This window comes from Hyla sarda, chromosome 8 (assembly GCF_029499605.1).
Source record: "Hyla sarda isolate aHylSar1 chromosome 8, aHylSar1.hap1, whole genome shotgun sequence".
NCBI classification, from domain to species: Eukaryota; Metazoa; Chordata; class Amphibia; order Anura; family Hylidae; genus Hyla; species Hyla sarda.
In genome coordinates, this window is record NC_079196.1 from 209,945,576 (window position 1) to 209,960,070 (window position 14,495).

The window sequence follows — 14,495 nt, forward strand, 5'->3', positions numbered from 1 at the left end:
TACAACTATATATGGGGCAGTATAGGGGCCTACAACTATATATGGGGCAGTATAGGGGCCTACAACTATATATGGGGCAGTATAGGGGCCTACAACTATATATGGGGCAGTATAGGGGCCTACAACTATATATGGGGCAGTATAGGGGCCTAAAACTATATATGGGGCAGTATAGGGGCCTACAACCATACACAGGAGCAGTATAGGGGCCTACAACCATACACAGGAGCAGTATAGGGGCCTACAACCATATATGGGGGCAGTATAGGGGCCTACAACTATATATGGGGGCAGTATAGGGGTCTACAACTATATAAGGGGGCAGTATAGGGGCCTACAACTATATATGGGGGAAGTATAGGGGCCTACAACTATATATGGGGGCAGTATAGGGGCCTACAACTATACACGGGAGCAGCATAGGGGCTTACAAACATATATAACCCCATCCCGTTTTTGCTATCCCAATGTCGTTTTTGTCCCAAGGAAATATGATCAGTCTAATTCTACATTTACTGTCATATAGGTGAAAAATTTGCTGCAACCACTTACTGGTTTAAGGCGACTGCTATCGCCCCCTGCTGGTCTTGAACAAGAATAGAAATTTCCACCTTGAAGTTGGACTCCAGGTACCCAACAGGCAGGAAGGTGATGTGTTCTGACCGGCTGCCTTTGTATACCCAGAAGTCATCGCAGTGCCCGCCGCGGCAGCGCTTGGCCCTCAGGATGAAAACAAGAGCCACCTCATCTTCTGTATCTCTCCACCCTACAAAGATGAGCAAGGCGAGAAGTTTATAATGAAGAATGAAGGTGAAGGTCATATGAACATCCAGTGCCAGGTATGTGTGTGGCACAAGTGAGTACTGACCTGTACAATCAAAGTGGACTGGGTCAGTCAGGGCATGTATGGTTCCATTAGGAAAGATTCTGCAGGTTCCCCCAGTGGGTGGAGTATTCGGAAGCAGATCTATAGAAGCGAACCCCTCTTCCTCCATGGTGGGATCGCTAACATGAAGGGTGAATTTGTACCCCTCTCCATCTTTTAACACTCCCTGTCTGAGTACGAGGTTCAGCTCTCGGTCTCCTGTGGTCGTGGTGCTGGCATTGAGGACCAGGGTCTTGTTGCTGAAGCTCTGAGCTGTCCATCTCTGCAGGAAAAATAAAGTCACTCAGTAAGATATCAAAACTGATATCAAACAGTCTATAAAGGGGCTGTATTTTTTTTAAAACACCAAAACAAGACAGGGCAGCCAACAATTCTAAAGGCAAGTGCCAGAAAACAGAACTGCTGCAAATCCTGACGGTCAAGCCTTAAAGGGGTACTCCACTGGCCAGCGTTCGGAAGTAAATGTTCCGAACGCTGTTTTTTGTGCTGCGGTAGTCAACCACGCCCCTCGTGGCATCACAACCACGCCCCCTCAATGCAAGTCTATGGGAGGGGGCGTGACTGCCGACATCAGTCATCCCTGAACCTCTTATATACTGCTACAAAAAAATAGTTACAGTACATTGGGAACGTATAGGGCAGTGGTCTTCAACCTGGGGACCTCCAGATGTTGCAAAACTACTACTCCCAGCATGACCGGACAGCCGTTGGCTGTCCGGGCATGCTGGGAGTTGTAGTTTTGCAACATCTGGAGGTCCGCAGGTTGAAGACCACTGGTATAGGGACTCTATTATCAGGATTCAAACATGGCTGTTACCGTCTTACAGATGCTGTTCCACCTGACCTAGAGAGAGCTTGTTGGATATATGACATCAAGGATGACTGGAGGACAAAGTGCACATCTTACCCCAGACCGCGCTTCGTCCAGACAGTTAGTGCAGGACCCCTCCAGGTAAACATAGGAGCTGGCGCTTACTTCATACACAGACTGCGCCTTGCAAGACACACACTTCAGGGACACAATGGGAATGCTGCCCCTCTTAATCAGAACCTGCAATGAAAGCAAAGACGTACAACATCTGAATATATTTGGAACTGACATCCATTACTATGAAGATCTGTTGCAACTGATTTTAATTAAATTTGTTTGTTTTTGTGCAGAAACCATGAACATTTTCGGCAATATTTAGACCTTCTATGTACAAGAATATAACTACTATAATACTGCCTCCTATGTACAAGAATATAACTACTATAATACTGCTGCTATGTACAAGAATATAACTACTATAATACTGCTGCTATGTACAAGAATATAACTACTATAATACTGCCTCCTATATACAACTACTATAATACTGCTCCTATATACAAGAATATAATTACTATAATACTGCCTCCTATATACAAGAATATAACTATTATAATACTGCCCCTATATACAAGAATATAACTACTATAATACTGCATCCTATATACAAGAATATAACTACTATAATACTGCCTCCTATATACAAGAATATAACTACTATAATACTGCCCCTATATACAAGAATATAACTACTATAATACTGCTCCTATATACAAGAATATAACTACTATAATACTGCCCCTATATACAAGAATATAACTACTATAATACTGCTCCTATATACAAGAATATATCTACTATAATACTGCTCCTATATACAAGAATATAACTACTATAATACTGCTTCTATATACAAGAATATAACTACTATAATACTGCTCCTATATACAAGAATATAACTACTATAATACTGCTCCTATATACAAGAATATAACTACTATAATACTGCTCCTATATACAAGAATATAACTACTATAATACTGCTTCTATATACAAGAATATAACTACTATAATACTGCTCCTATATACAAGAATATAACTACTAAAATACTGCTCCTATATACAAGAATATAGCTACTATAATACTGCTCCTATATACAAGACTATAACTACTATAATACTGCTCCTATATACAAGAATATAACTACTATAATACTGCCTCCTATATACAAGAATATACCTACTATAATACTGCTCCTATGTACAAGAATATAACTACTATAATACTGCTCCTATATACAAGAATATACCTACTATAATACTGCTCCTATATACAAGAATATAACTACTATAATACTGCTCCTATATACAAGAATATAACTACTATAATACTGCTCCTATATACAAGAATATAACTGCCCCCTACACAGTACAGAAATATAAAATTCATAGAGGAACATTAACAACCCATCTGAATCTTAGTAGTCACTGACCGTTTGGTTGATGGACTCATGGTGTCTTCCAGGTTTACTGACAGTCAGAAAAAACGTGTACTCCACATCTGGTTGCAGCTTTGACTTGTGAATGAACATTTCTCCCAAATCTGACGTGACTCCTGAATTACATGTCACACTTTCTAAATTCTAAACAGAAGGACACAACATAGATTTAGAATTATAAATCATCCTGCACTGATCATGGAGGTGTAGTGTAAGCAATATAACATTTAATATGGAGCTTTAAAGCGGTATTCCAGCCAAATACACCTTATCCCCTAGCCAAAGGATAGGGGATAAGATGTCTGATCATGGGGGGCCCGCCGCTGGGCCCCCTGTGATCTCTGTGGCTCCGTCTCCAGTCTCGGAAAGCTCTTTGTTTCCGGGACTGGAGATGTGATGTTACGTCACGCCTCCTCGTGATGTCACACCACGCCCCCTCATGATGTCACACTACGACCCTTCCATTCATGTCTATGAGAGGGGGCGTGGTGTGACGTTACGTCTCCTTTGGATAGGGGATAAGATGTATTTGGCCGGAATACCCATTTAAATGTGACTAGAGAAGACATGATGTAACTCAAGACGGTATACTATTCAGTCCACTTCAAGTAAGTGTCCTATGCTCACAAATTTCCTCTTACCTTTGTCAGGGTTGTACACGACCATTTATATGAGAGGGGAGTCTGCTCTTCTTCCTCCAGGTTTGGGTCATAAGACTTCTTCCCATCCAATACTAAATCCCGACTACTTGACCACACTCTATAGGACCCTCCATCAATGATTGGCACCAATCTGCTTGGCAACATTGTAACATTGGCAAAACTGCTTCTAGACAATGGTGTGTCTCCGAATGACACCGAGAAGACAAAGCAATAGTCTCCGATCTCGAGAGCCAGTTTTGGTACTACCAGCTGAGGTCGGCTCATATCCACATTCAGAAGGTGGACCTTGTCAGACTCGAAGTAGTGTAGGCAGCTAGTTGTTTTGTATATCTCCCATTGGTGCTTGGTTTGGTAGCTGATACATCCACGGAGATTGATTTCAGCCTCAATATAATTTTTCTGGGATCTTCTCATGATCACTTGAGTCGGCAACTCCAGTTGCACTTCTGGTTCTTCACACTGAAGAATTCGAGTGGTGACGGTTATTTCGGAGACCCAAAAGCTGATGAGGTTGGAGGCATTGACCTTCACCCTAAAGTCTCCGGGTGCCTGGTAAGTATGGTTGGCGGATGCAGAGTATGTGACTAAAGAAGGTGTATTATCTCCAAAGGACCACTCAAACCTAACATCCAAAGGACTGGGACTCACAACTGCATTGAAGGTGACACTTCTGTTCACAAACGCGTTGACCGGAATCAAGTTGAGCCCAACAATTAGTTCTTGGACCTTTATAATCACTGAGATGTTCTGACTCCCCAAAGCATTGGATGCACTGATGTGTATGGTGAGGCTTCCAGCACCTATCGGTGTATAGGTTACATTTCTGCCGGCTAAGCTAGTAGCAGAGTGACCCTGCAAATCGAACAACCAAGTGTAGGCAACCAGAGAGCCATGACTGACTTCTGCTCTGAAGGTCTTATCGATCCCGGCTGGTATGGCAACTTCACAACAATTTACAAGTTTCAAGTTCTGTATAGCTTCAAGCACAGATATCATGACTGTGTCCCTCTCTTCACTCACTTGGTTATGTGCCACCACCGTCACAGGATAGCCACCAATTTTGGTAAACTCATACGTGTAACTACTACCATTAAGAACGATGGAGAAGTCTCCATTTATGGTCAGTTCATAGCTGACAGAGGAGCCAGCAGACAAACTGATGTTGAAGGTGACTAACTCCCCCGGTTCCACTACCATCTTGCTCACTAGCAGTTTTAGACCATGTATTTTGTCCTGCACGGTGAAGTTTTTGTAAGCAATTTCCCAGCTCACGTCATTTGAGGCGTTGAGACTGACTGTGGAGAAACCTGCTTTCTCGAAGGAAACAATGGCCGCCTTTCCATCAGTGGTCCCATTAGGAATACTCCAAGCCCATGACACATTTGTACCAAGCTGAACACGGCCGGAGAGGTACAAGGTAGTCCCTGTGGGTACATAATTTCCCTTATTGTCAAGACAATTTATGGATAATCCCCCGATTGGCTCTTCAATGAAGATCGTGGTTGTTGTGTTGACAGAGCCTAAGGTGTTGTTGGCCACAGCACGAACCTCCTTCGGACCAGGGCTTTGAAAATTATACAAGATGTAGGATTCATAAGTAAACCAAACCACACTTTCCTCCAGATACCAAGTGTACATAACCCCAGACCCACTGCTTAAACTCATAGAAATGTTGACTGTTGTGTTAAGAGCAGCTGGATTCGGAGAGGCCAACAGATGTATTTGGCCAAGGGTTTCTACAAACACCACGCTGATCTTGACGCTTGCATTTCCCAACATATTGACCGCTTTCAGAATAATGGTATACATCTCTGGCTCCATACTCAAGAACTGATAGGTTTTGCCAGCACCACCCTGAATAATACTGTCATTCTTTAGGATAAACCAACTATATGAAATATTGGTCCCATCTTTGATCGTGGCCTGTAATGGTAGGCTTTTGTTGGTTGGGAAACAGCAATCGTTGACCAGTTCGCCTGTCGTAATCTGAAGTCCTTCAATGGTCTGTAATACATATATTATAATGCTATCCTGTAGGGAACCAAGTTCGTTCTCAGCCGTTACGATGACATTAAACGTTCCGATAGAGCGGAAAGTGTATGAAATGGTTGAATTACTAAATATAGGAGAACAACGATCACATAGGATCCATGAATATCGGATATCGTCTCCTGACTGGAGGAAGGCTGAGAAAGTCACAGACCCATTCAGAGGCACCACAGTCCTGGTGGCGTTCATAGTTAGCCCATGTATTCGAGTCTTGACTGTGATGTTCATATGGGTTCTACTGCTACTTACACCATTGAAGCCACTTAGGATGATGGTAAAGCTTCCTGTGGTGTTATAAACATATGTGACAGACTGACCTTCAACTGTGCTCCCATCTCCAAAGTCCCAGTGATACTGAACTTTAGTCCCACTCCCTACAGCTGAAAATAAGTATATCTGATCTACTTCCAAGAATTGTGTCCCATTGTGTTCAATTCTGATGGTCCCGATGGGTTCTTGGACATCCACCAACGCAGTTCCATTATGAAAAGAGACATTGTTGAACACAGACACTGTGACTTGATACACACCAGGAACTTTGTACAAGAAGTGGACCTCTGTCCCACCGCTATATCTAGAAACATTTGCCCCAAAGTCCCATATGTAGCGATATTGGTAGGCGGGGAAGACAATGACTTGGAAATGACTCTCGTTGCCAAGACTTATATTCTGCTGAGATGGCAATAGGGTAACGTTTACTATTTCAGGCTCGATACAAACATTGGAGTAATAATAGGCCTTGTTCACCTGGCTGGAGAGTATGAGGGTAAGCGGGAATATTCCGCTAGTTGAGAAGTCATACTCTACCGATGGGTTCCCGTTAATGGTGATACTTGAAGAACTATTGCCTAAAGTCCAGTTAAAGGTATAGTGTTCATAGTCCCCTGTAACATATGCCTTCAGGGTGACATTTGCATTTTCCAGGATGCAAGTAGACGGCTCTATTTTGAGGACCTGCAGAACGTACACATGGACTAGAAGCAGCTCTGACAAGGAGTTCACTGCATTGCTAGCAGTTACGTTAACTGTGTAATTCCCATCTTTGCAATACGTATAGTTGATCATAGGCTCATTACCCTCAAATATATACCCATCGCCCATGTAGAAGCTCCATGTGATATTGTCCCCAGTTTCCACAGAAGCATTGATAAAGGTTTGTAGGCCTCTCTCAGTCGGTTCATCAGAAGACACCACCAAGCCAGTGACCTCCTCGTAAACATGGACGGTCTTCACTGCCCAGACCTCGCTGATGTTGTTGGCAGCACGGACGGTGATGTCGTACGTCCCGATGGTGCCGTACGTGTGATTCAACACTGACTTGCTGGTATTGAAGTGGAAGGTGCCATCGCCTAAGTCCCAGGTGTAGAGGACACCGAAAGCCGAGGGTTTAGAGATGACCGTAAAAACCACAGATTTTCCACTGACCAGGACTGGAGAATCTGTAACAATGGTCAAGTTGGTCAAAGACTCTTGAACCTGCAGGGGTATTGCTTGCGACGTGTTTTCGTACTTGTTGAAGACAGCCAGCGTCAAATTGTATTCTCCTGGAAGAACAAAAATTGTGGCAAAATTAATTTCGATTAACCCCCCAAAAAAGTGACATATTCAGTTACTAATTTTTATGTACATTTTCGGGTATCAAAAAGCTGCACTTTATATTTGTAGGTATAGTTCTGCTATGTACGCACAGCATTGACAACATACGTTGGAGGTCTACATTGGAGGCTTTACTCCTCCATATACAGCTGAGGGTGCATTCCCACCACGTTTTTGCAATACAGTTCCCGTATACGTTTTCAATGTGAAAAGTGTACGGAACCATATTGAAAACCGTATGCACTGACTCTCCATTGAAAACCGTATGCCAACAGATGCATCAGGTTGTGTCTGTTTTGCGTCTTGTATGGTTTGTCTGTTTTTTTTCCCGTACCCAAAACCGTAGTCTACCAATATTAAAACGTATAAAATTTTTTTAACATGGGAGTCAATGGGAACCGTACAGAACCGTATGTGCGTACGGTTCAATCCGGTTTGCACCATACGGTTTTTGACTTTGCACAGTTTTTTTTTCTTGGAATTTCTATCCCTAATGGAGTGAAAAGTTAAAAACGTATATGTTTTTTTCTTAAAAAAACGGATGCAACCGGAAATCATTTGTCAAACCGTATACGGGTTAAAATTTGTACACACGTTTTGATACAGTTTAGTCCGGTTTTGAGGAATCCGTTTTTCATCAAAAACCTTATACGGGAACTGTATTGCAAAAACGTGGTGTGAATGCAGCCTGACATGTACCGCCATACAGTGCACTATATCGATCAGTGGCGGCAAAGAAAAATAGAGTACGGTATGTGATTTTTTTCAGTGGTCTACTGTATAGGAAAACACACCTGGAATATTAGTTCACCTGGAAGATGTAGATACCACCTCACAATACAAACGAGTGTCTAGACAGTGGTCTAGAAACTTTAGGCCTCCAGCTGTGGCAAAACGACAACTCCCAGCATGCCCGCAAGGGGCAGTATAACCGTATTACAGTATTACGTATTACAGTATTACAGTATTTTATTATTATTATATTATGTGTACACTAGAGCAATTTTAAGACAAATATCTTACCGGATTCCAGGTAGGTATGGGTGACATTATTCTCTACAAGCACCATATGAACAGACGCATCAGGAACTGGGAATGACTGGTTATACGGAGGCTTGAAATGATGATCTTGCTGTGTGCCATCCCCAAATGTCCACCTAGAAAAAAAACATTAATGCAACGTCAGTCTCCGAGTCTTCCCTATTTACGTGGTACAGATGACTTAGAGGAAACTCACCTGAATGTGGCTTCAACTGCAGAGTCCAGCATGACGGTGGCCGAGAGATCAAGCAATGCATTCTGGGTCACAATGCTTGGGACCCTATTGATTTGCAGACTTCGCATTGGGTTCATGTTCTCTACTGTGACGTTGTAGGTTAAGGAGGCACTGTTGACGTGGTTGGAGGCAGTCAGCTGCGGAGTACAACACAACATTACCAAGCGGCCAACGGTGCAAAGGATCAAAACGTTCCTAGCCGTGCCTGGATGAGCCCTACTTGAGTAGCACACTGGCCAAATAGGGCTTACTAAGAGGAGCGAAAAGCCAATTCTTCTCTATGAAATGGGCACTATCAGGTTCAAAAACGTTTTATATGTTGTACATCTCGGCAAAACCTTAACAGTTCTAACATACTTTATTTTAAAAAATTATTGAAAAAAAAAGGCTTATAAAAAAAAAAAAATTTTTTTTTTAAATGTAAAAAGACCACTAGGGGTCCCCATACCCTCCTGGACATAATCCTGTCCGGCTGATGCATCATCTTTGTCCCAGCTCAAGCACAGCCAGGGACTAAGTCCAGGACTTGAAAACAGGATTACCACTCCTCTGTGCTCACTCCTGTCCTATCAGACTGCAGCATGAAAACAGAGCAGCCTGCAGTGATTGGATGAAGAGAGCCATCACAGCACAGCAGATTCAGGGAGGAAGTGAAAACACGGTGAGTGAGGGCAGGCTCAGTGCTTTCCTCGGACACGCCCCTTCCTGAGCAGCGGATGTCAGAATGAGTAAGCAGCAGAATAGAGAAGATTTGTGCACCAAATACAGAAGCTCGACACATAAAAAAGACATGTAAAGAATCTTCATGACCTAGTGAGTGACATATTATTTTTTTTTCTCTGTAATCTGACAAGTGGGCTGTAATGAGCGTATTTGCTGTCATTAGTTTAGCCGATCACCAATGTATAGTCACGAGGGGCTCTAGTCAGAGAAATCACTGGTGACTACTTTGCTTTTACATCCACTTTGAAGTTAGACACAAGAAAAGGGCTAAATCAGTGCAAGGATCCCGCCTACAACATCTCTGCTTTATTGTAGAAGTCGGTGCATACAGGACATCTGAAGGTAGAGACAGTGTACACAGGACAAACTGTTTCACGCGACACGCGCACTTCCTCTAGGAAGCGCGCGCGTGTCGCGTGAAACATCCGCAGGCAGAAACAGTGAGTAAAGGGGTGTACACAGGACAGACTGTTTCACGCGACACGTGCACTTCCTCTAGCCGGGACAGTGTCCCGGCTAGAGGAAGTGCGCGCGTCGTGTGAAACTGACTGTCCTGTGTACACCCCTGTACTCACTGTCTCTGCCTGCGGATGTCCTCTATGCACCGACTTCTACAATAAAGATTTTGCTGCTGTATGGTGAGGGCCGTCATCTATATTCTCTTTTTCAAGTGTTAAAGGGTAACAATTTTTGCTATTGCACTCCTTATGGTAAATAAAAACATATTTCTAATATACTTTGTTTAAAAAAAATTTGACGATTTCTATGTTTTATTTGTGCTTAAAAAAAGCTCAAGAGCACATTATCACCCATCTCATACACAGACTTAGGACCTAAGTCCAAACACAGGAAGTGCAGCCTGGAGTGCTGAGGGGGGGGGGGGTGTGTCCAGCCTCATCCAATCATAGCTCCTCTCACACTTAAAGGTGTATTCCATGAAAAAAACTTTTTTTTATATATATCAACTGGCTCCAGAAAGTTAAACAGATTTGTAAATTACTTCTATTAAAAAAAATCTTAATCCTTTCAGTACTTATGAGCTTCTGAAGTTAAGGTTGTTCTTTTCTGTCTAAATCCTCTCTGATGACACCTGTCTCGGGAAACGCCCAGTTTAGAAGCAAATCCCCATAGCAAACCTCTTCTAAACTGGGCGGTTCCCGAGACAGGTGTCATCAGAGAGGATTTAGACAGAAAAGAACAACCTTAACTTCAGAAGCTCATAAGTACTGAAAGGATTAAAAAAAAAAAATAATAGAAGTAATGTACAAATCTGTTTAACTTTCTGGAGCCAGTTGATATATATATAAAAAAAAAGTTTTTTTCCTGGAATACACCTTTAAGTGTGAGAGGAGCTAAAAAAATTTATAGAAGTAATGTACAAATCTGTTTAACTTTCTGGAGCCAGTTGATATATATAAAAAAGTTTTTCCTGGAATTCCCCTTTAACTGCCATATGCTGTTGGTTGGACACCACCCCCGCCCCACCCTCCCCCCTCAGCACTCCAGGCTGCACTTACTGTGTTTGGACTTCGGTCCTAAGTCTGTATATGAGATGGTGGAAAAAGTGCTCTTGAGCTTTTTTAAGCACAAATAAAACATAGAAAACTTAATTTTTTTTAACCAAAGTATATTAGAAATCTTTTTTATTTACCATAAGGAGTGACATAGCAAAAAATGAGTTTTAATGAGAGTGCCCATTTGGTCAAATGGTGTTCTAGGAAGTGAAGGACACAGAAGAGAGTAGGAAAGGGGTCGACAATTCCCCTCCACAGCACAGCCAGCCCTGCACTACTCACAGACGTCATGCAGCCACACCAACCACCGGGGGTCTCAAAAAGAACTGCAGCGGGCTCAGAGAGTTACGACGTGGGGATAGGGGGCCCTTTATGTAATTGCTAGTGGAAGAAGAAGCAGAGCATGGGCCGCCAAGTCATGGTGAAGGAGTGTACAGCACAATCCCACACGGGCTGAGAGACGATCAGCCTCCGCTCGCTTCCTCACTTTCCCGCTTCTCCAGTAACTATCAACCTTCTATAGCAGTGGTCTTCAACCTGCGGACCTCCAAATGTTGCAAAACTACAACTCAATTTAGCCAAAACAACAAAAACGGCAAAACAATACGTGCCGTATGTAGGTCCCGGGGGTACCACTATATAGCCAAAAACAAAGAGACCCACAATACTAATATTATTTCAAAAAGTCTAACAATCTTTATTAGACAATAAAAAACAATTTTAAAAATTAGTAAAAGGCAGAGGATGACCTTACGCAGGAGACAACAAGTGCCAGTGGACCTGGTATGTAGGCATTCAGTCAAGAGGCCAGGAGCACCAAGCACCAACACCCCAACGCACGTTTCGTGTATGGGCTTCGTCACGCCCCCTGACGAAGCCCATACGCAAAACGTGCGTTGGGGTGTTGGTGCTTGGTGCTCCTGGCCTTTGGGTATATGACAGGTAGTCTTTTTAGGTATTACCCATCTTGGGTTCCTATTTATGTTTGTTATATTGCATTGCTGCTCCCTATGTTACATCAATGTATGTTAGATATTATATCTATTGTTACGATATCATAAGTATGCAGCTACGCCAGCCTTATACTATGTATGCTCTTGACTGAATGCCTATATCGCCCATACCAGGTCCACCGGCACTTGTTGTCTCCTGCGTAAGGTCATCCTCTGCCTTTTACTAATTTTTAAAATTGTTTTTTATTGTCTAATAAAGATTGTTATACTTTTTGAAATAATATTAGTAATGTGGGTCTCTTTGTTTTTGGCTATATAAAACTACAACTCCCAGCATGCCCGGACAGCCAACGGCTGTCCGGGCATGCTGGGAGTTGTAGTTTTGCAACATCTGGAGGTCCGCAGGTTGGAGACCACTGTTCTATAGCATTTCCAGCTGCCGTTTCATAAAGACTGAATCGCAGGGCGATGAATCAAGCTCACGATCTAAAACAGACTTGAGAACGAGTTCACACTGAAACATTACGCAAGATGGGGTGCGCATTTACTGTTCCAGAAAGCTCCTGAATAAAGGAGTATTCCCACAGTTTTTCCTACTAACTTGGCACTTGGTTCTGTACACTTATACGGCGTCAGTCACCACCACACATTTGACTGGAATAATTTAGCAATTTTTGCAGATAAATCTGCAAATACCATGAAGCAACCTGACAGGCCCTATCATAAGTTAGGCTGGGTTCACACCACGTTTTTGCAATACGGTTCCTGTATCAGGTTTTTGATTTAAAAAAAAACGGATTCCTGAAAACCTGACTAAAACTGTATCAAAACGTGTGTACAGTTGTCTGTACACGGTTGTAATCCGTATCCGGTTTGAAAAATGATGTCTGGTTGCATCCGTTTTTTAAGAAAAAACTGTATACGTTTTTATCTTTTCACTCCATTATGAATAAAGTTTCACTTGTTTGATTGAAATGCCAAGAAAAAATAAACTGTGCAAAGTCAAAAACCGTATGGTGCAAACCGTACGCACATACGGTTCTGTACGGTTCCCATTGACTCCCATGTTTAAAAAAAAAACAAACATATACGGTTTAATACGGTTTTTCAGCCGGACCAAAAACCGTGGTAGGCCACGGTTTTCTGTCCGGAAAAAAAAAAAGTAAAAAAAACGTACGGTTTGAAAAACGGAGACAACCGTATACGTTATGGTGCATACAGTTTTGAATGGGAAGTCTATGGGCATTGTTTTCTGTATGGTTCCTTACGTTTTTTTTTTATTTTTGTATATGAAACTGTATGCCGAAACCGTATAGCAAAATCGTGGTGTGAACCCACCCTAAACGGGGTCCATTGGGCACCCATGGTGTCCAGCGTGTGGGGGATCCTGCACTCCGCCATGTTGGTTTTTTCTGCTTCTATGACAGAAACAGACAACACAGGTGTAAACAGAGCCTTACAGCAGGTTGATGTATACAGTGACCCCCCCCCCCCCCCCCGACCTACGATGGCCCCGACATACGATAATTTCAACATACGATGGCCTCTCAGAGGCAGCATCAACATACGATGCTTTTCTATGTCGGGGTCATCGCATAAACAGCTATCCGGCAGCGCAGACTGCTTCAGCTGCCACCGGATAGCTGTTTGCGGTGCCCCGTGTGGTCCGCTGACGATCACTTACCTGTCCTCGGGGCTCCGGCGCGTCCTCTTCAGGATCCCCTGCATCGTCGGCGCTCTCCATCGACGTCATCACTTTGCTGTGCACGCCGTCCCGTCACCCAATAGGAGCGCCATGCGTAGCGACGTGATAGCGGTGACGGAGCGCGCGGATGCCGGGGAAGCAGAGGCCTTGCTGGAGCGTCGGGGACACCTCAGGAACGCGGAGACAGCGATGGACGCCGACATCCAGGGCAGCGGTGACGAGCGGTGACGGTCCGGAGCGGCGGGGACAGGTGAGTACAACTTCCTCTAACAGTGGTCTTCAACCTGCGGACCTCCAGATGTTGCGAAAGTACAACACCCAGCATGCCCGGACAGCCAACGGCTGTCCGGGCATGCTGGGTGTTGTAGTTTTGCAACATCTGGAGGTCCGCAGGTTGTAGACCACTGTCCTATACTTTACATTGCACGGATCCCTCAACATGTGATGGTTTCAACAAACGATGGTCCGTTTGGAACAGATTACCATCTTATGTTGAGGGACCACTGTACTTTCGCCCAGAGGCGGTAACAAAGTGGAGCAAGCTGCACGGACTATGATGTATTTAAAGGGGTACTCCGCCCCTAGACATCTTATCCGCTATACCCTTATCCCTCCATGATCTCTGTGCAGCACCCCGCGTTCGTTTAGAATGCTGGGTGTGGGCGGAGGGAGTTATGACATCACTGCCACGCCCATGATGTCACATCACGCCCCCTCAATGCAAGTCTATGGGAGGGGGCGTGGCAGCCGCCACGCCCCCTCCCATAGACTTGCATTGAGGAGGCGTGTTGTGACATCACGAGGGGCATGGCTGAGACGTC

General features: G+C 43.7%; 1 protein-coding gene across 2 annotated transcripts in view; it reads right to left on the reverse strand.

The window, feature by feature from the left end:
* PKD1 (polycystin 1, transient receptor potential channel interacting) overlaps nucleotides 1-14,495 on the reverse strand; it is a 185,255-nt gene that overhangs the window by 65,373 nt on the left and 105,387 nt on the right. For both annotated transcript variants that reach the window (XM_056535584.1, XM_056535585.1), the window contains exons 12-18: nucleotides 8,741-8,916; nucleotides 8,527-8,660; nucleotides 3,838-7,451; nucleotides 3,191-3,340; nucleotides 1,794-1,937; nucleotides 869-1,148; nucleotides 553-766 (exon numbers count right to left, since the gene is read on the reverse strand). In XM_056535584.1, coding sequence (XP_056391559.1) covers nucleotides 553-766; nucleotides 869-1,148; nucleotides 1,794-1,937; nucleotides 3,191-3,340; nucleotides 3,838-7,451; nucleotides 8,527-8,660; nucleotides 8,741-8,916 — 4,712 coding nt within the window. The remainder of the gene's footprint in view (nucleotides 1-552; nucleotides 767-868; nucleotides 1,149-1,793; nucleotides 1,938-3,190; nucleotides 3,341-3,837; nucleotides 7,452-8,526; nucleotides 8,661-8,740; nucleotides 8,917-14,495) is intronic.